Source organism: Neolamprologus brichardi, chromosome 13 (genome assembly GCF_056152115.1).
Source record: "Neolamprologus brichardi isolate AB-2024 chromosome 13, ASM5615211v1, whole genome shotgun sequence".
In the NCBI taxonomy this organism is placed as follows: domain Eukaryota; kingdom Metazoa; phylum Chordata; class Actinopteri; order Cichliformes; family Cichlidae; genus Neolamprologus; species Neolamprologus brichardi.
The window spans coordinates 19,713,214-19,734,107 of NC_142116.1; the positions used below are offsets into that span (position 1 = coordinate 19,713,214).

Genomic DNA, 20,894 nt, shown 5'->3' on the forward strand with positions numbered 1-20,894 from the left:
AAAGGTTTCCCCATGTAACGATCTGCTAGAGGGTGTGGGGAGCCATAGCCCTGTCCCCCAGGGCATGAAGCAGGCATGGAGGAGATCCAGGCTCCAGACATCCAGAGGCCCCAGAGTGCGAGAGCCCAAGGAGGACCACCGGAGGGGCATCCGTGCCACCGTCCTGGGAAGAGCTGAGGAGAGCCCCAGATGAGGGGTCACCCAGTAGCCACGGAGCAGAAGCCAGAGGGGGCTGCAGTGGCGTGCCCGTCGGCTCTGCCGGCAGCCAGCTGTGCCAGAGTGAACCGAGCCGCAGGCCCAGAGGCCGGAGGCCCGAGGGCCCCCCGCGCCCCGGAAGAGGCCTGACCGAGCAACAGGCGCCAGGCCCCACCAAGTAGCCACCGGGAGTGAGCTGGTACATACCTGAGCGCCCAGCCCTGGACACCAAGAACCACCAACGCACCGACCCCTGAGGGCATCAGTTACCGGCAGGGACAGGACCCAGGGCAGCCCACCCGACCCCACCAGAGAGAACTGTACCCACCCTAACATTCAATCATCTCCCAGACTGCACAAGACAGTAGACATTACTAACCTCGCGGAGATCAGTCATGGCAGTCTTTATGTTTGCAACCCTGATTGATCGCATATACATCTGTGTGAGTGTTGTGCCAAAGTCTGGATATCATCCAGCTCTAAACACGTCCATAAAGTAGAAACACTTTGTGCACTCTTTTAGGGGGAGGGGGCTAACATCTAACAGCAACAATCGAAATATAAACAATAGTTTTTCAAGAATTGTGTAAGAGCCAGCAAATTTTGTAGTTCTCATTGTGACTATCACCTGTATCTGATAGGTTTGTCAGTTTGTCAGCAGCCCCTATTTTTGGATGAAATAGCAGTTTGAACAATAAAGCATCCAAACTTTTACTTGAACAGTAATACTTGGACTTTTTGCCCATGCTTCTCTCTGTTGTACGTTTAGTGTCATCCCAGAAAGTTGATTCTGTTCATGTGGATGTTGCGCTTTCAGTGCGAGAAATGTTTTGTCAGTCATCCAAGTGAGTTCTTCAGTCTCAATTTTAAAGAGACTGGAGAAGTCACATGGGATTTCCTTACTTTGGTGATGTTGCACGCAAACTGAGTTGCTTTTTGAGTTCAGTATCAAACTCCAAAGCATCGAAATGACTGGCTTGGTTGTGCAACACAACCTTCTATACAGTTCTGGCATATATTGTACAGCTTTCACATTATTTAATCAATTGTAGCAAAAAAAACCCCAAACATGTTAATGTTAATTACAGCTATTTAACACCGTACCAGCATCACCAGCTCACAAAATCCTCTCATGCCTCTCAATATCTCTCCTCATGACTCCCACTCTATTATCGCTCTGTTATCTGCCTCCAGATAATATATACAATACAAGTAGCCACATTTTAAAACAGTATTTCTTTGTATTATCTCATTTGGATAGAGATAAACTCATATTTATCTTGCTCTCTTTTTCCATATTGTGACTAGCATCACTAATATTCTCCAGTACAGACTTAAAAGCTGCCTAAGGACACACCGTTTGTGTTTCCTTAAAAGGATCTCCTTGGGATTTTTCTTTCCTTTTTTCAGCTAGGTTTGTTTTGCTTCTCAGGACGTGTCCTTGTGGTAACGCTGCACATGTCACTCAGGTTACAATAGACATCAGCCAAGGGATTAAAGATAATCGGACATGATGGTGACAGGAGCTCTGTGCAGAGAAATGAAGAAGTTATACACCAGTACACGTTATTCCATTTTTATTTACTCAGTCAGCTGCTGACTTTCCACTGCATCGCCTTCCAGCTTCCAACATTTCAAGAATGTTGCGAAGTGCTTAAATGAGATGTAGTAGTGATGCTGAAAATAGACCAGAAACAAAAAAAAAAATGTGTTAAGAGTGTCACAGTGTGGGAGCCGAGTAAGGACGAACCGAGATATGAGGGAAAACATCTGTGTATTTATAGGTGGCTGGCTAGATTTCAAATCCAGATATTACTCTAATGCAGCTATAGTTAGCGCTGGCATTAAATCAAGTTGCTGTTGATGGAATGTAGTAAAAATAACACGCTGATGAATTTGGTATGTTTGAGCAGTAAACCAATTCCATCTGCGAATTTCCACAGGGGAAGCGAGGCACCTTTCTCTCCTCCTTTATAAATCCCAGCTGTGGCTTTAACTGTCTGAGGGTCAAATGCTGAATGCCTTCTTTATGATGCATACGAGAGCATAAAAGTTTTCTGTAATTTGTATTTAGGTGAACGTTGCTTTAAAAAGCAATAAATTCTCGAATTCTTTATTTAGGAGGGAGTTGAATTACTGGAAGTCTGAAGCAAAGAGGTGAGTGTGTCAGGGCAAGTTTTTTTTTACTTAGTGAGAGAAGGAGTCTGATCAGCATTTTCAAAGCAAATGAATGTTTCCTGTCTCCACGCTGTCATGAAAGCATCACAAGTATGTCTTGATGCTGTTTGTGATGTGGTTTCACGCATGATAGGACAGATGGTATACGTTTCCTGCCAGTTATGCTATTTATCTGTTTTAGCCTGGAGGAAATACGTGTTTGCTCATGGGAGACGTTACAATGCACCACAGCGTCGCTCAGCCTTGGCTAAAGGATAGGATTTGGATCATTTATGTTTTCACAGAAACAGCAGTGGACCAAATTTGCGCTCAGGATTCAGTGTTCTGTTTGTTAAAACTGTGAGGGTGAAAGCAGGGTTGAAATGAAAGATGATCTAATCTCAGGGCAAATTTGTCAGGCGTTTGAAATGAGTTTGACAAACTCGACAATGAACATAACATGGAAACATGAAATGAAACAAGTGGAGAGTGAAAGTGAACACTTCATGAGTCTAGGACCTTAACAGTACCACAGATTCTGATGGGAAATTTCACTTCTGTCATAATTTTTCCATGTTGTCCAAGTGGCACAGTGACCAGTAGAAGTTTATTTGCTCAAAGGTTCACAGTAGGCCACTCCTGTTTACTGAAAGCACAATTTACTCCTAATTACCAGAACTACACAATCCACACATTAGTTTGTATCATGGACTTAAAAAGCAGAACTATCTCTGTCTCGTTACATAGTTGCTTTTTGTTCTAGAAGATAAGTACGATGAACTGCTCTTGTGTCATCAGTCTGACGCAAGTCTGGATTTTCTTTCTTTTTGGTGTCAAACAGCTTGTGGACTTGCAGTGTGCGATAAATCATGTTGGTGCCTGAAGCTGGACTCGCATCTGAGAATCGCTGCCTCTACAACTAACATCAGACAGAGTGAAATATTTTCCATTGGTTGGCGTAAACATGGCTCATTTTGAATGGGAACTGTTTTCAAAGGCCTGCTGCATACATTTTGAATGACTGGTAGTCTGGCATTTTCAGATTAGTCTGAATCATTTGGTTTTGGACAGACTGACGGTATTACAGCCCAAGAGCATTTTCTGTTTTGTAAACCAGAGAGCCCACAAAGAACATGTTTAGTTTCACAGATTCATATTGTTATTTCAGACGACACGTTTCTGCTCAAAGCTGCCATGCCGACAGTTTTTTTTTTTAAATCCGATATATCAATGAAAGAATGTAAAAAACAATGCAAAGGGTTCACCTGCAACAAAACTTTATCACCTCAACCTGCAGTTCCCCTCAGCTTTATAGAGCTGTTTCGCTTCAGTTCATTGTTTCGCAGGTAGGACAATGATTTTATTGCTTTGGTTTATTCTCACTGAGACTCATAGTGTTGCTTTTGGCCAGAGTGGGCAGCTTCTTTCTGCTTAAAAACTCGAAAACCCACCAGTACTCTACCAGTTCCAGCAGACAGAAGTGGCTCATTAAACAGCTACGTTTACAGAGATTTCCCGCAAGAATTACTGAAGAACAACACAGAACTGAGACTAAGTGAATATTGGTCTGAATTCGATCAAGTGGGCGCAAACGCAACTACACTATGTGATAAAAATGCGCTGCAACTGTTGCATGGATTAGCTTTTAGGTCTGCCATCTAAAAGGTGACATTTTATTATATTATTATATTTTGTATTGTCGGCCATATGTAGTGATGTCTTTGAAGAAAATGATGTCACTGACTCAGTATCTGGCCAAATGTCAAACACAATAATCACTGTCCTAGCGGACCACAATAGTTAATGGAAAAGGGCACATTTGATTTTCTAGACACCGTGTGATCAGAAACACAACTCAACATCACTCCTACTAGGTCAGGTCTACTAGATGAGCATTCAACCACCATGTACATCTTCACAGTATCAACTTTTCAGTTTCTTTCGCCTACTCTAAAAATCAATTCTTTCTCAAAATAATGCAGAAAACATACAAATTTCCTTTAAAGGAAAATAGAAACTGTGTGACGAGACAATGAGAGAACAATGGTGCCCTCAGGCACAGTTAAAGTAACAAAATTAGAGGAAAAGCACAATAAAAGCTTAATGGTGAGAAACCTCACAGGTCTGCTGTTACTCCCACTGTAAAGTCCTTCACAATGTCCTTGGAGGAAGTTATTTAGATTTTTAAAGAATATCCTGCCTCTGGGAATGACAATTTGAAGAGTTTGGGGGATTTTAGCAGGATGTAAATGGTGGTTTTTGTGGATGTGAGTGAGGTTCATTGCAGATAAATCAAGTAAGACTGTCAAATTTGTTATGCAGTAAGAGATGTGTGATTTTAATCTCTTCCGGTTTAAAAGTGAAGACTGCTGGTCTGCCTTTTTAAGGAATTACGATGATTCCACAGGTCCAGTCTCTAATCTTTCTGCCATGACACATGAGGATGATTTTCACAGATAGATTGAAGCTGCTCCTATTTGACTCCTCCATAGGTTTCTAGCAGAAACAACCAGACAACGCTCTTCCCTACTCCCACTCAGTTTGTCATTCCAGGCCTTTCAACATCTGCTAACCTATTCTGAGCAGAGCAGCTGCTGTACCTTGTGACCTTCTGTCACTAAAACTTTCTGTAATTGTCTTATTTCTAGACGTTTTTAAAGGACACGCTTGGATAAGCTGCGTAAGTGCATGCCTGCCATATGCTGCAGACATTACTATAAATACTTTCAATTTCACATTGTCTCCTAGTGTCTCAGCATACACCCTTACTCCTAACCTTTAACAGGTTGGATCCATTCATCACATATGGAGAAAAAAAAGGTTTTTCCATAAAAAAAAAAAGAGTTCCCTGGCATTTAGCCCTCAAATAAAACGGCCTCAACCTGTAAGTCATCCAAACATCTATTGTCCTTAAAAGGAGTGCTGTATTCACATTTCCCTCCCAAGTTAATAAAGACTTCCCATGACCAGGCTTAAGCTATATGCTTCTGAGGGAATGGTTTGGCTAAGAATGGAGCTCTTCATCTCAGCCAAGCATGAGGCGTTTAAAGTGCAGATCAGAGCCTTTTGCAGTCTGACGTCATCCTCCCCGCACCCACCATGATGGAGCTGCTCCGTGAGCATGAATGGGGCAGCTTGGTGCACTGCCATCTTGTTGATCAGATTAACATGTGAAAGTCTAGCTCTAGCACTAGAGTTTAAGGCTAAGATTAATTCACACGGTAGCCATGTTCATTAAAATCATGCAAGCTTTGTACTTTATGCTTACGTTATGGGTGTGTGGGGGAAATCCATTCAGGGAGCAGGAATGAATGTCAAGGGAAAAGAGTGGTTGGTAAAGGTGTGAGTTATGCTCTGTTGTGCCAAATAAATGGGTCCCGAGTGTGAACCGGAGCACAGAAATAGTATTTTGGCAGAAGTCTTGTTCCAGAGCGAGGGAGCGTTCAGCTTAACGCATGTTTTCTTTCAAAACATGTGGCGTAGCAAGCTGATCTGTGTCCTGTGAATTAAATACATATGAATAGTAAACCGGGAAGCACTTGTATCGAGCCTGTTGTAAAAGAAGCAAACTGCTTTAACATGCCGATTTTTCATCCTACAGCCAATAATTTACAGCTAAGGTGGGTACTGCTGGAAAACAGCTGCCTCCTGCTGAGTTTTGGCATCTCCACAGTATTGACTGGAACCTTTAATGAGTAATTTTGCCCCAGAGATGATCAAAAGTTTCAGACTTCTGTTCAGTGACGGTGCAGAATATTTAGCCTTTTTATTGGCAGTTCTCTCTCCAGAGATGGATTTTTTTCACATGGTTTAAATCTGTATGGGAAATTTTAAAAAATCACTACAGCATCCACAGACCGAGACCAGGAGATAGAAAGGGACAAAAATATTTTTAATCCAACAGAAACAGATATTGCATATAATGAGCCATATAATGAGGATTTGTGTGGTAGCCATTGATGATTACAATGCTAGACCCTGTTTCTGAGCAACTAGTGTTAGGGCTAATTCAGAGCTATATGTTTAACTCGAATTACTGGCCTCCAAATATCAGAAATTCCACTCATGTCATTGCCCTATCTGATCTGAGACCCGTGGCGCTCCCTGCGGCTTCTGTGTTTAAATGAGGCTTAACACAGTGCAAGCCTGTTGAGTGGCAGAATGGCCTCTCACAAGTCTGCCTCTGAACTTCACCAGCATGTAAGGAGCAGTTATTGCTTCGATTGCCATAATAATATAGGTAGCAGGCGGTAAACACTAGCCACTGTCTTTTTCAGCTGGACCTCAGGAGCTCCTCTGTTCCATAAATACAGGAACTAAAAGAAGGATCAGGTGGGAGTAAATGGCCCAGCGAGGGGTGCGGATCCGGGTGGGGCAATTGGCGGCATTGATCCAGGGATAATAAAAGCTTAGGCCAAGTGTTACCAAACAGAGTCTGGTTCTTCTAATGTGAGTGCGCTGTTAGTCTTGGGAGTTCACGAGTCAATTAGCAGTCTTTGGTCCGGTGCGTCAAGGATTAAGTGATCCTACATCTCTACAAAAACAGATGCTCTGTTATGATTGACAACAGCAAGCTCATTGGGATGTTTCTTAATATTTACATGCACACAGAGGTCACTTTTAGGAAGGACATTGGGCAAAAATACTCCACTTTTATTTCTAGCCATTACGTCCTCCAGTTCCCTTGTGGCTTGTGAAAATGCGAGATAAGCAGTGGGAATTTGGGACTGGAGACCCAAGCAGTTATCTCCCAGGGGGTCAGTTCACTCAGAGGCCAGCGGAAAGGGGCCATTTCATGCATTCGGCTTTAATTGCCGCTAACACTGAGGACTTTGCCAGTGCTTCATACATATCCTGCAATAACTAATTGTGTCACAAATTTGTTACCTCCCAGCTTAGGTGACCTGCCAGTAGAAAAACACTGAGAGGAATGAACTGAATGGTGGATTTAAAATGAAAATTTGAAAATCTTGTTTCTGAATGAAGATTTTAAAGACGCCATCTTGCTTTGCTACCTGAGTAACTTATTATTATTGAGAAAATGATTGTTTTTTTAATCCGGAAAATAAAATCGAAGTCAGATTTATTATTTTTTTGGGCAGGAGATCCAAGCACATGATGGCACAAATGAATTAAAAACGCTCCGATATTATCTGTCTTTATCTGTGATGAGCACCGTTTCCCAAATGAGCCTTAAATCATCTGTTTTTGTCATGTGCTGCACTAACGTTTGCTCTTTCCTGCTATAACTCTCTCATTGCTGATGATTTGGGTGGGTTTGGCACTGGTGATGCCTGATGTCAAAGCCCAGACTGGCCCTGTGCCTGCCTGAGGAAAGAGGATGGGTGGGTGGACAAAAAGAGAGAGAAAGTGCAAAAGAACGAGTGGTCACCGGAAGACACCGGGAAGCCCTTTGTGTTGACATTGTGGGCTTGGCTGCGTGTTAGCTTGACATCAGTCAAGGACTGGGACACCGGTTGCAGTTGGAGCTCGTGTGTGTGTGTGTGTTTTTCTGCTGCGGCTTTTAGATAGCGAGACCAAAGCCAGACCCGGCAAGCTGCCTTCAAAGAGCTGAGTAGACAAAGAGATGAAAAACCAACATCAGTATCAGCTTTTCCCATGTATGTCTTTCAGTGCTGTCATCTAATGAAGATGCAGGATTTGATCACATTTAGCTCTGTTTTCTTTCTGTCTGTGTTTCCAAACCTGATGCCAAATCAAACACTTCTTTTATGGTCTCAGATGGAGTCGCCAGGAATGCCAATATATCTCTCAGAGGCAGTGCCAGCAGGTTTTTTTTAAAGAAAAAAAAGTGCCTTGCTTAGAATCTGCACTGGTGGTCGTGTTTTGTCATATTTAACGATGGTCAAAGAGGAATTGATGTTGATGAGATGTGTCAGCCATCCATACAAACCAATTCACGTGATTTTATCAGTGTACTGCGTGCAGCCCTGGCAGACTGATCACTACGATATGACATTTTCAGACTGTGTGATCTTCCAGTAATCTGCAGTGTAATGTGTCTTTGCGCCAGGCGTTAATCGGAGAAAGATGTTAAATTACTGCAATCACCCAGACAGCTGCATGACAGTTATATATCTGAGGTTACATTTAGTTTTAGTGTGTCTGTGGTTGGACAGATTCCCCTGCCTTAGCCTTGTTTTTGCTCTCCACAGAAGGATGTTAAGGACGTGTTCACAGCCATCACATTCGAGGTGGCTTACAGCCTGGGGACCCACGTGCTGACAGGACCCCAGGAGCGAGACCTTCCCGCGCTCACTCCAGTGCTGCGATGGAGGAAAGGGAACAAGATTGCAGCGAGGAATGAAGTACGGAGAGCTTTTTAAGTGTGACGTGAAGGGGAATGCTTTAAAAACAAATCCTGAAGAGTAAAATTCATGTTTTTCACAGCAGTATCTGCAACATCTAATAAAGTTTGATGCTGACTCTTTATGGAGAAATATTATCAGCCGTTGGATTTAAAGTAGCCTGCCTTTGAGGATCATGAACATCCCAGCTATTTCACTGTGTGTTTTTCAAATATTTGCAGGATTAAAGCAGGCTCTTGAGGGAAAACCGATAACTGACCGAGTTACTTCTTTGAAAAAAAGAAAGCCGATCCCATCCTTAAAGTAAATTGCAGGAATCAGAGGATTTGTCATTCTTAAAATGAAATCTTGTGTAACAGTACGATAAATATGTTCAGACTAAATCCACATTCACTGTAATTTTCATTCTATTTTCACAAATTACACAAATACAGTAAAATGTTACTTATATGTTACACTTTATGTTTTTCTGTCTATTTAAGTGTGCCTTGCTCTTATTGTAAAAGGTTGACAGTTAATTCCTACCAGCTCAATTTATGATAAATTTCATTTCCTGACTAAAAGTGACCCCCGCCAAACCTGATATTAAAAGACAGAAGTGTCTTCCTGCAAACCACAGTAGGAATGAAGGAAATGGCTCCAATGTGGGGTTGTAATGATTTGGTGTTGGTTACCAGCTTATTATTGCCTGTGTTAGCTTTTCTTGAGTGGAGTCCAAAAAGACTGATTCATTTATTTTCTTTGCGAGCACCTCTAACCTGGACCACATGTGTTTCCCCCGGTGTATGCACTTCTTGAAAGAGCGAGGCAGTTGCATTTCAGCATCTACAGAATCCGTTTTATCTGAAACTCATCAACTTTGCATCAGACTTTAACGCTCGACTTAAATTTCCCTTCATGATTTAAACCAAAGCCCATCCTCTGACTAATTAAGGGAAAGATAGCTTTGTGGATGCAAAACTACAGGACAGCTCACACAGCAAAGCAACACCGCCCCCTAGTCTGAATGTGGAGTCAGTGTGTTCAGAGCATGAGATCATCTGAACTGTGTACTGTACTGTTTCCTTTTCAGACTTGGTTTGAGAAGAACTGCCTGTCAGACGACTGTGCCGCGGACCTGAGGCTTCATGGGAAACTGTTGCTTTCTGGGTAAAAACATTTTACTTCGTAGCTCAGATTCATTCTTTTCTTCCAGTACTAAGGAAGCAAGCTGACCTCATAGGCCATGAGGGTGTGGGTAGTGGAACTCTGACGCATGCTTGGAGAGGATCCATAGGTTTTCTTTTCCATAGTTAGGGAGTTCCCTTTCCATTATTATCTATCTCCTGTTCTCTACTCAACAGTTTATGTCTGTCATCCTAACAACTCATTTGTCTGCATGTATTCTTTGTTGTGCTCCAAAAACAAACAGCTATTCTCCTGCAGGTGCACTTCTCTTTGTACACTAAAAATTTCAAAGAAAAATTAAAGGCTACTTAATATAAAGCTGTACTTACTGCTCTTCCAGTGATTGTTTTTAATTGCTGAAGTACACTGTTTACTCTGTGCACCCACCAGCTTGCATAGCAAACCCCATCTGGCCCTTGGAGGAGTGAAGAACGTCTCTCTGAACCTGACCATCTCCAACGCTGGCGATGACGCCTATGACACCAACATCTACTTGAACTTCTCCAGGGAAGTTTTCTACATCAACTTCTGGCAGAAGGTCTGTGATTCTTGAAGTATCTGCTATTTATTTACTGTGGTTCACATATTTATATCTAAAATCTGACAGTTTGTTTTTTCGCTTTAGTAACGTACAAGCGAAGCTGAGGCCGTAACGATTTACAAAATCATATTTTGCACACACGTATTAGATGGATGGCCTTGGTGTCCTGCTGTGATGTACATTTTCCCGAGGACTGTTTATTTAAAAAGACTATATGATTATATGTCAGGAACACAGTCTAAACAGTGGGAAAGCCAGATCTGCGTGACGACGGGGGAGCTTAAAGCTTTGCCTGAGCTGTGTAGGTAGAAGTGAAGATGAAAGCATAAAAACCCGGAGAGCCCCAGCAGGAGGAGCAGCAGCAGCTGTCCCGTGTCAGAGGGCAGCTCCTCTGGCTGAGCTGTCAAACACTCCTCTGACTCATTTAAGACAGACACACCATGTCATCAACAAATGAGCTGTATGCATGGGAACAAGGCACAACACACATTTGTATTTCCACAAGCTTGACTTATTCTTACTCTCGCAGGGCCACATTTAATTAGATAAATGTCCACATAAAGTGAGGATTATTCCTGACCTTCATGGGGATGGGGAATAATCAGACCTGCTCCTCATATAGTTTGACTTCTAATGACTTTAGCATTCTTTCGCTGTTAAAGAAATATCTACCCACTGCCATCCCACATTAAACCTGAGAGATTTTCCTTGCCGATCGATTTCACAGTGTCCACCTCTGCCTCTGCTCACATCTTTTTCCTCACTTGTTGTCAAAAAGGCTGCTTGTAGCTGAGCGTGACGCCACGTCAGATGGTGCACTTTGACAGCATTCATCAAGAGGGAGTTTCTGTGCCCCCCCCAAAAATGGACCTTGTGCTTATCTTCAGTTGGATGGTTTGTCGGGGCAGGGGGGGTTTCATCCCTGTGATGGATGAGGCCATCGCGGTAAAAGATACAACCTGTGGCAGGATTTGAAACCCCCAACAATGGCGAAATTGAATTTAAACAGAATATACGCTGCAGGCAAATATTAGAAAAACACTGAGTGTGTTTCGGTTTCAAAGTTAATCTAATGAAAGCGACTGACTTTAAGTGTCAGATTACCAGCAGCCCCAGAGCCTCATTTTGTTCAGGAACCTGATAAGTCAAAGTTCTCTGCTGCACAAAGGGAGCAGGAAGCGAACAGTATGTGCAGATGACAACGAGGCCGGTGAGAAGATTTACCGCTGTATGCGCTTTCACACACTTCTAATTACTACTGGAGAAGTCTGAGGTGATGATGTGACCCCTTTCTGGTGAAGTAAAGGTCAGCTCCTAACCCTCCCTTTAGGCTTTTCCTCCAGTGAGCAAAACGTGAACTTGTACTCCCCTCATATTTAAGAGCGGAGTGGGTTATGGCTCTGTTGTTCTTGCAACACAAGCTGTCTGAAAACTGTGGAGCTGAATTGGTTTCAGGAGCTCTGCTGGCTTCTGTTTAGTTTTGTTTTTCTTTTTTTATTGAAATATTTTAAGGAGTCAATTTTAGCTGGACCTGTGACAAATGTCTCATGTCTTTGTATTTTTCAGAGCACTCGGCTACATTTTTAACTTACTAATTTTTTACTTACTTTACAAAAAGCCTTGCACACAAAGCAGAACTATTTGTTAGATTAAACTACTACATTGAGATTAGACTGGGTGCCAATTATGGGTTTGTGTAGAATAAGATTTGTATACAGTACATTGTAATATAACCAAAGAATGATCAAAGCTGTCCACATGTGTAAATGAAAAACTGCAGATATGATGGGTTAATTAAAATGTAATCAAAATCATTGTTTCATGTAAGCAGTAATATGGGAATACACCAAGAGTTTGCTGTATTAATATAAACCACTCTACATAATTACTGCTTTTACCTTTAACACTTCATGTTCAGTTCGTTAATTTATTTTGAATGCACACATTTGTCATTCTGAGAGTTGTGACCGCTTTCATTAAAGGAAAGGATCTGAATGCTTCTGCCATGGTGGGTTTCGGCTTATTTAACAGTTGGACCAAGTCAGCTTTGTGGTGAAAAGCCCAGAAGTTCCAGCAAAGAAATGTGTGAATTTCAGTGGACCCTCAGACCCAAGAATATATGAATCACAGATTTTCTTGGCAGTGAAGTGACACTTTACACATGCTGTGAAAGCAGGGGTACTGTAGCTCTTCATCTTCGTACCTGAGTGGAAAGCAAAAAGTAGGTGATGACACTGGTGTGGAAAAAGTAAACCAATATAAATCCAGTTGTCTAAATACCAAAGAAGCCATGAAGAGACACGCGGAACATGCAGGACACAGGCCTCCTGTGTGTTGTCATCCACATTGATGAACTGCACCAGTAGATGCTTCAGCTGACACTAAAGCAGGGTAAACAGTCCTGGTGATGTTTAATGACCCTACCATTTGCAAGAACTCCAGCATGTATGTGTTGCTGACAGAGAAAGAGAAGAGAATTGAAAATATGTCCGAATGCTCTGTTCTCTCTCAAGGGCTGCCAGGTGGGTGATGGGTAAACAGGCTGACTTTCCCAATCCTGCCCAGCCCCACGGGACAGGCAGTGTTTGCACAGCAGCACGGAGGAATACAGGAAGTAGAGGAAATTCCATCATTGGCAGTTATGCTGGGGTCCTCGTCCCCAGTTGCCCGGGGTCACCATAGTCTCAATCGCAGAGCACAGCGCTGCTTATTTAAGCTGACTTAATGAAGATGTAGGGCACGACCACACCCTGTGTGCTGCTACTAAGAACTGCTGAATAAGGGGTAATGGGATGATACCGTGGATGGATTTCTACACTTTAATATGTCAGCACAGACAACCCTCACACTTCTTTCCTTTGTCATATTTGGAAAAGTGTTATAAACACAGGCTCTAACTGGACAACAGCCCGTGCATGCAGATGCTTTGTATGACTTACCCAAAGCCTCTTTTCCAGGAGCGCTAGGCTGTCTCTTTTTTTAGATTTGTAATTGTGAAGCATCTCTGCCCTCTTTCATTCTCCCAGCACATGAGCTCAGCTGACAGCCTCTCGGTGAACTCTCGCTAAAGGAATTCTTACTCCTCGTAAGGGTCAAGGCCTGAGTGTTTATACAGCGCAGCCGGTGAAGCTCTATATTGTTTAGACAAGCTTCCAAACACGCAGCCTGGACGTTTTCCAATTACCCACCCGCTAAGATGTGTGTGCCATCACTGCTTTGTGCATTCTTTGTTTAACCTAATCTACAGCTTCAGTAAGACACTTGAGTCGGTTTGTTTATATTTTTTATTAATAATCTTTGACTACACCCCAAATGCTGGCAGGTATGTCCACCAGTCGCCATTGTTTTAACATCAAAAGCTACTACCAATTTTTTTCCACTATCAGAACCAGTTGCTCTGCGTCACAGTCTGCGTCTTGCCTAGTGTTCCTTCCTCGCTGTGTCTTTGGTCACCGTGAGTGTCACCCCCTCTGTCTCCAGTCAGTCTGTCTTTATCGCATCCACTGACTCTCTCTGTCTATCTTTCTTTTTGCAGGAAGAGAAGGGTATTTCCTGTGAGCTTGTCGAGTTGGACTTCCTTCAGTGCCGAGTGGGATTTCCTTTCATGAGAGCGCAGATTAAGGTAGCTCAAACTAAGGTAGAATTAACTGCTGCAGTACTCGTGCTTTAACCTCCTCTGTAACCAGCCTCCTGCTGGGAATAGTTCAGTGTCAGACAGACAGACATACTTTATCGCATTAAAAACCTTTTCATAGTTGAGAATATGACACCCCATATTATTCTGGGGGGTTTTTTTTGTCTTTGCAGTATCATTTTGCAGTGATTTTTGACACGACTCGGCTCTCTGGAGAAGATGACACGTTGCAGTTCTTAGTTCAAGCAAAAAGGTGAGAAGCTCAAATATAACTGCAAATATAAATATTTATCTACACAAATAATTGTAAGCGAAATATTCATTTTCACTGATCTTTGTTTCTTTTAGCGCCAATCCCGAGCACAATCTCTCCGACAACTTTTTGGATATCTCCATCCCTCTGATTCACGAGACCGACACCACTATCACTGGGTAAGAACGAGACAAATATGAATTCCACAACAGTGTAGTCACTGCTTTGCAAAATGTAAAGCTATCTCAGCGACTTGAGCTGGTTGCCCATCAGTTGGCTCACAGGAAGCGAGGGAGTGTTTGTCAGTATGGAGGATATCAACTTGAAAAGCCTTATCTGCGAATGCTTCATCACAGCTCTGCTTCACAGAGGAGGGAGAGAGAGATGTAAAACAGCCCAAATCTGCCAGAACGCTGACATCTGATAAGGCTGCTGTCTTTAATGTGAAGGGAGGCTTAGAACAAAGCTGGACAAATATGTCTGCTGATAAAGGAAAAGCTTCTGTCGAGCCGAGCGCGACTCAAACCGAAAATTTTTATGGAACTTTTTAGAACATAATTGTGTCTCTTGTCATTTAAATAATTTTGTTTCCATGTTAATAAATTATCTTTCATCACTTTCCTGAACTGCAGTGTGATTACACCAACCTCCTTTGTGTATGGAAACTCCATTGAAGACTCACGCTTTGTCCAATTAGAAGACATGGACTGCAACTTTCAACCTCTCAATCTCACTTTTCAGGTACTATAGGAAGAGAATAGATACCAAGATATGTATTAAAAATGTTTCTTTGTATATTTATCCGTCTTTTCTTTCTGTGTGATGTCTTTCCAGGCTATAAACAAGGGCCCCAGCAGGTTGCCTGGCTCCAGAGTGGACATCAGGATTCCCAACCGGCTGACTGGCAACGGAGCTGAGATGTTCCACATCATTGAAACACAGGTGGATGCCAGCAGCAGTCCATCAACATTATTCATCCAGACCAAATTGTTATTTATTAGTTTATTCACTTGCAGGAAGCCACATTTTTAACTCATTTATCCAGCAAAAGCCTATCAGTCTTGCTTGTTTTGCTCCTCGTGGCACAGCTGTTTGTATCCACTCCAAAGCATTCTTTTATGTACTGAGAGCTGCTATACCTCTGGGTTTTTGTTCATGGGCAGTTTGCTTAGTGTGGGGCACCACAGGACCAGTGAAAGTTGAAGCAAAAATGTTGACATTGCTACTGAAGCTGGCCGCCCATTTTGTTTCACAACATTTGGCATTTTGACAAAGAAACACAATACTCCTACCAGGTTGAAATATTTTCTTAACCCTTGCATTAAGCTTTTCATACAGGTAGATAATGGGGGTGCTCAAACTATTAATTGTATTGACTGTGAATGGGCAGACAGAGTTGACTGTATCCCTCCTACAGCCATCTGGAATCACTTTAGGGGGCTCAGACGGCTTGCACGAAATGGGAGTGGGACACCTGAAGGGGCTGGCTACTACACCGTACCATCCCTAGCCTGGAACCACATATCATAAAGCTGTTAACAAAGCATGCAGCCTGTGGCACATCGGACAGTAGCGCAGTTATGTTTTATAGTTAGGTATTCTCACATTTTACACACATTTCCATTTGTTCATGATATATAAAAGCTTCAGGCTTTTGCAGTTTTTCTGCACAAAATCTCCCATCCTGCCAAACTTAGTGCAGCTGCTGGTGGAGCCTATGGCTCTTCATGCCAGCAAATGCAGCAGAAACACAGGACACTGGAAAATTCTGCAATAAAAGCTCAGACATGCTGGGTGGTACTCTAGCAGAACAGACAATGTGGAGATCTCCGCCTCTAGAGCTTCAGGTCCAGCTGAGGAGAGAGGAAAGGGGAAATGCTCTCTTGGGGCTGGGCAGTAAACCAGACACCTCTAAATCACTCCATATGGGGAAAACAGTCTGGGAGGGGTTCCAACTTGTTCTTGGAGAGAACTTCCTGTGAGCCCTGGAGACTCCTAACAATAGCGTGATAGGTCCAGTTTAGGTGACAAAAGTACATGCGTCAACATTTTCGATGTCACGCCCAAACCTGTCTGCAGCATAAACTTGGCAAAAATGCTTTCTTTCTTCTGCACCCATGTCACACATGCCTGTTAAATAACTGTGCTTCAGGTGGCCAACGGTCGAGGGAACTGCACTCCTCATAGGAACCCAACACCATGCACCATCCCCCAGGACAAAGAGAGCATCTTTCACTCCATCTTTGCCTTCTTCACCAAATCAGGACGGAAAGTCTTGGTAAATATACAGCCCTCATGTTGCACTTTGACTTTTCAGAGGTCACTGAGAGTCACCCCCTATGAGGATTCTTGTTTTTATTTTCTTTTAGTCAGTGTAACATCTGTTTATCACACGTCCTTCTTTTTTCTCACTGCTTTTCAAATATCTTTTTTTAACAGGATTGTGATCGGCCTGGAAGAGCCTGTATGACGATCTCCTGCAGCCTGGGTCCACAGTTAAAAGAAGAAGCTTTGAGCATAGATATAAAAGTTTTACTCAACACTGAAATCTTAAAGACGGTGAGGCTCAAGCAGGGTAATAAATTCATTCACAGGTTGCTGTGATTCTTAAAGCAGTACATAATTTACAATCTGTCCGCCGACAGGATTCTTCCTCTGTGATCCAGTTCGTCACACGGGGCAATGTGCAAGTAAATGACAGGACAGTGGAGGTGCCGAATGGCCTGCCAGAGGACATTTCTGTGAGTATGCCATGAATTTACCATCACTGTGTGATCATGTCAGTGAAGAATATCTAAAAACCTCTATATTAATCCAAAATTTGGCAAAAATGGGACATCTTTAGCTCAGAAAGGAAAGCAGGTCATCTTCCAATCAGAAGGTTGGTGGCTACTCAAATTCGAAGTATCCTCGAGCAAGATACTGAAACCAGAGTTGTCCCAATGCAGCTATTGATGTGTGTGCACAGGAATCTTAGATAAAGACCTTAGGTATAGAAAAATGTGAATGTTTGAATAAGACTTGTTTAAAAATGTAAAAAGAAAGCCTTTTTTACAAGTTCCAGTCCATTTACCATCTATAAACTTTAGCAAATTTCAGTGAACTGTTTGTGTCTTTGTCCATGTTGTCTCACTTTGGATTAATAGCCGTCACACATTTCATCTTGCCAAAAGCAGCAGGCAGAACAGAACTGCTGCTGCTGACCTATGTGCTCAAAAGGAGTCACATAGGTCAGATGCTTATTGGAGATTCTACCCATGCAGAGGTTACAGGTGAAGGATTGTGTGCTTTCCCTGCAAAAATATATCAAAAAGCATACATATGTTCATCTTTAGAAGCTCGGTCACAATTCCCTTGAATTGCTGATGTGCTCCAGATCTGTCACAAATGACATGAGTGCAGGGAACAGCTGGTCATTGTGGATTTACTGTGTAGTGGTATTTCTATTAGCTGCTTTTGGGGGTCCCTTAGATGTGCACAAGGACAGACCCTCCCCCCATTGTTGTACACTGAGTGATCAAATGGCCTAGCAGATCGGATTTGCTGATTGCGTTTAGCAACCAGCATGCTTGCAGTGGGATCCTGGAAAAGATTACAGCACTGATTGGGTTGCAGGCCTGCTGACCCTGAGCTCCAGTTGTGCTCGGAAAATTCAGACCTGGTATGAATGTCTCCAAGCCATGCTGCTCTTTCAGCACTTTGCAAGTGTGCTCATTGCAGTGAAACGTACTCCGGTGAATTTTAGTAAACATTTTTACCTTTTCCCTCAGGATCCCAGCTAGCTAGAGAACACAGTGCAAATATAATTTGTGGTCCCAGGCTGTGCTGTTCACAGCAAGCCTTCTGGCTGTCAGCGAGACAACAAGCTTGACTTTTTTATCACCCGTGAAATAAAAACAAATCCACATAAATCCACATGTTGGGGTTTTTTTTTTACTAAGAATGCACACATAAGGCTGTTAAAGCAATAAAGTGTGCAACTTACAAATTTAGAAATTGAGGACAGAGGTAAATGAACTTCACATTAAGGGACTGCCAAAGTTAAATTGAGAAACTCAGCGTCAGAGAGCAATGACCAGTAGAGGTTTAATCTTTTTTGTACACGCAAACGCCTTGGCATGCATAACAACAGTTACATTCCAGAGCTTGGGGTAACGGGAACGTGTTAATGTGTGAAACTATTCAACAGAGAGATTGTTCTTCACATGTCCACTTAGTTTTTTGGCTGGCTCACAGTTGGTGTTTCATGCCACATTTATGTTTAAATCCCGTCTAGCTGGACATTAAAGCCACAGCGTCCCTCGGGCGGCCCACTGTGTGTGAACACACAGTATTTGTCTTTGTTTGCAACATTAGTAAGTAAATAAACCCATCGATTTTGCAATTGGGCAGTCTGCTGTTTTCCATTTAAAGCCTGAATGCTAATATTACAGCAGGCTTTGCTGTGATGCACAGTAATGGAATATTTCACTCAGTCAAAACACTGTTAATACAGTGTAAATTTAACCAGTCGAGCTCATTTTGTTGGACAAGGCTCCTGTACAGGGATATCTAATAGCTTCAAATCAACTTTTGTCCAAAGTAGAAATATGGCCTTTTAAATGTAATGGTAATTGTTACAAATTCAAATAAACATTAGCACTGCTGCTAGAAATGGAATCAAAAGAAGTGCAGTGTGTTTACTTAATTACAGTATATACAAAATTTGTCACTTACGATCACTCCAAATGTTTTGTACTTAAGCCAGAGTGCACTGGTATAAATAAGCATGAATTTGTTGTCTGTGACAGATTATCCAGCTGGTCAGCGTTCCTCCATGTCATGGGAAAGAGCTCAGATACCTCTAAATCACACCAGAACCAAGCTAAGAGTTGCCAAGGCTCCCTGAATAGCAATAACTCAGAATTAGCCAGTCTAAAAGCATGACACAAAATTCAAAAAGGGAGTAGATGATGCATTGTTTTTATCTGCTCTGATTAATAAGACAAATACTTGCTGATGTTTAACGTTACCATCATATATCAAAGTCACTATCTTAGTTTAGCTCGTTAGCATGGAAATGTTCCTTACAGGCTGATGTGAATCTTATCAGTTGTTTATGTTTGTTTGTTTGGGGTTTTTTGCTTACATTAAAAGTCTTGGGTTCATCACATCCTCAATAAATGTCATGGTTCTCCATCGTATGGCTATCAAAATAATTTAGTCTGGACCAAAGAGGGCTGACTAACTGAGATGTCCAAAAATGCTCACTTATGACTGCAGATGTGTTTGAAAGCATCAGCTGTTACAAATTAATAAACCTGCTCATAATGTTTGTTCCATGTGGACCAAAGGTCACTCCATGAACCTAGAATCTAATTTAAGTCTGACTTGTGCTTCCTGTTTGTATAACCAATATCTATGTCCTGAAAAATGCCTTCGTACCAGTTTCCTGTTATTTGAAAGCATTTTTTTTTTTTGCTTTTGGTCCTTTGAATCAAACCATGGAACCAAAGCACTCTGAAATCAGATGTGTCTCTCTTGCTGTTTTGCACTGGATTGCATCATTAGCAGCACATGACTTAATGTGCATTGCGTGTGTTGCATTTTAGTGTGACTCACTGTGATGTTGTTGTGTTTTAGCTGGTGTTTGAGGCTCTCCACAGTCAGGAGCCAAGGGGTTACGTAGTCGGCTGGATCATCGCCATCAGTTTGCTGGTGGGAATCCTCATCTTTTTGCTGTTAGCTGTGCTGCTCTGGAAGGTAAGCCAACTCATAAACACAGATCGAGACTTTTCAGCTTACAGCACTGGTCACAACACTCCACTTAAATGCCAGCGCAGTATCTGGTTGTACAGAAACAGCCAGAGATTAGGGGGAAGAAGTAAGAAAGAAAGCTTGTTTTGTCCACTCTGTGACAGTGGACAATAATTAACACCACACCACCCACATGAAAGAAAAAATCTAAAGAGGGGGGAATGGCAATTACACTGCTGTCCAGAGGCCCCTTTAGAAGAAAACTCCATTCCTTTTTCCCTACTTCATCTTTCACTGGGAATACCACAACTAAGCCTTGAAATGTTGAACCTTCCCCCCCCCCCCTCCCCCCCCCCCCCGATCCCCAGTTCCTCGGATCCTGCCAAAATAAACCCCACTTACAAGAGCGGCACATGTCCTGTATTGCTCTCTTCAGGAAATGCCTGAGGAGAGCACAGGTCTGTATCAATAAACTTCAGCAGCCAAATACAGATAAATGAATGGAGTCGTAGGGAGAGAGGCAGCAAGCCAGTGTGGCTGCTTTGATTAGATATACACCAAGAATCTACTGGTCTTACCACATTGTCATATCTCATACATACTACACTTGGTAAATGAATCTTATACTTTCATGAAATTTAAATGGGTATTCAGTATTACATTCCTAAAGAAATGTTTCAGCAAGGTAAATGCTTGAGTTTTGTCAAACCTTGGTGGTGGTTTCATGTGGTTTTACTTACATTGCTGTTGGCCATATTTCAATCCTTTATATTTGAAATAAATTGCCCACCTCATAGATCCATTATTTTCCATCTGTTTCACTGTGGGAGAAAATATTAACTTGCACATTTCTTTAACTTAGATATATAATCCATCACAGTG

The 20,894-nt window shown here is 42.3% G+C and overlaps 1 protein-coding gene across 1 annotated transcript in view; it reads left to right on the forward strand.

Moving 5' to 3' along the window:
• Window positions 1-20,894, forward strand: part of itga9 (integrin, alpha 9) — a 48,724-nt gene that overhangs the window by 24,090 nt on the left and 3,740 nt on the right. The window contains exons 16-27 of the mRNA XM_006800815.3: window positions 8,529-8,681; window positions 9,754-9,830; window positions 10,239-10,386; window positions 13,925-14,011; window positions 14,197-14,276; window positions 14,372-14,455; window positions 14,909-15,017; window positions 15,111-15,218; window positions 16,429-16,554; window positions 16,716-16,835; window positions 16,922-17,017; window positions 19,899-20,018. Of these exons, the coding sequence (XP_006800878.2) occupies window positions 8,529-8,681; window positions 9,754-9,830; window positions 10,239-10,386; window positions 13,925-14,011; window positions 14,197-14,276; window positions 14,372-14,455; window positions 14,909-15,017; window positions 15,111-15,218; window positions 16,429-16,554; window positions 16,716-16,835; window positions 16,922-17,017; window positions 19,899-20,018 (1,308 nt within the window). The remainder of the gene's footprint in view (window positions 1-8,528; window positions 8,682-9,753; window positions 9,831-10,238; window positions 10,387-13,924; window positions 14,012-14,196; window positions 14,277-14,371; window positions 14,456-14,908; window positions 15,018-15,110; window positions 15,219-16,428; window positions 16,555-16,715; window positions 16,836-16,921; window positions 17,018-19,898; window positions 20,019-20,894) is intronic.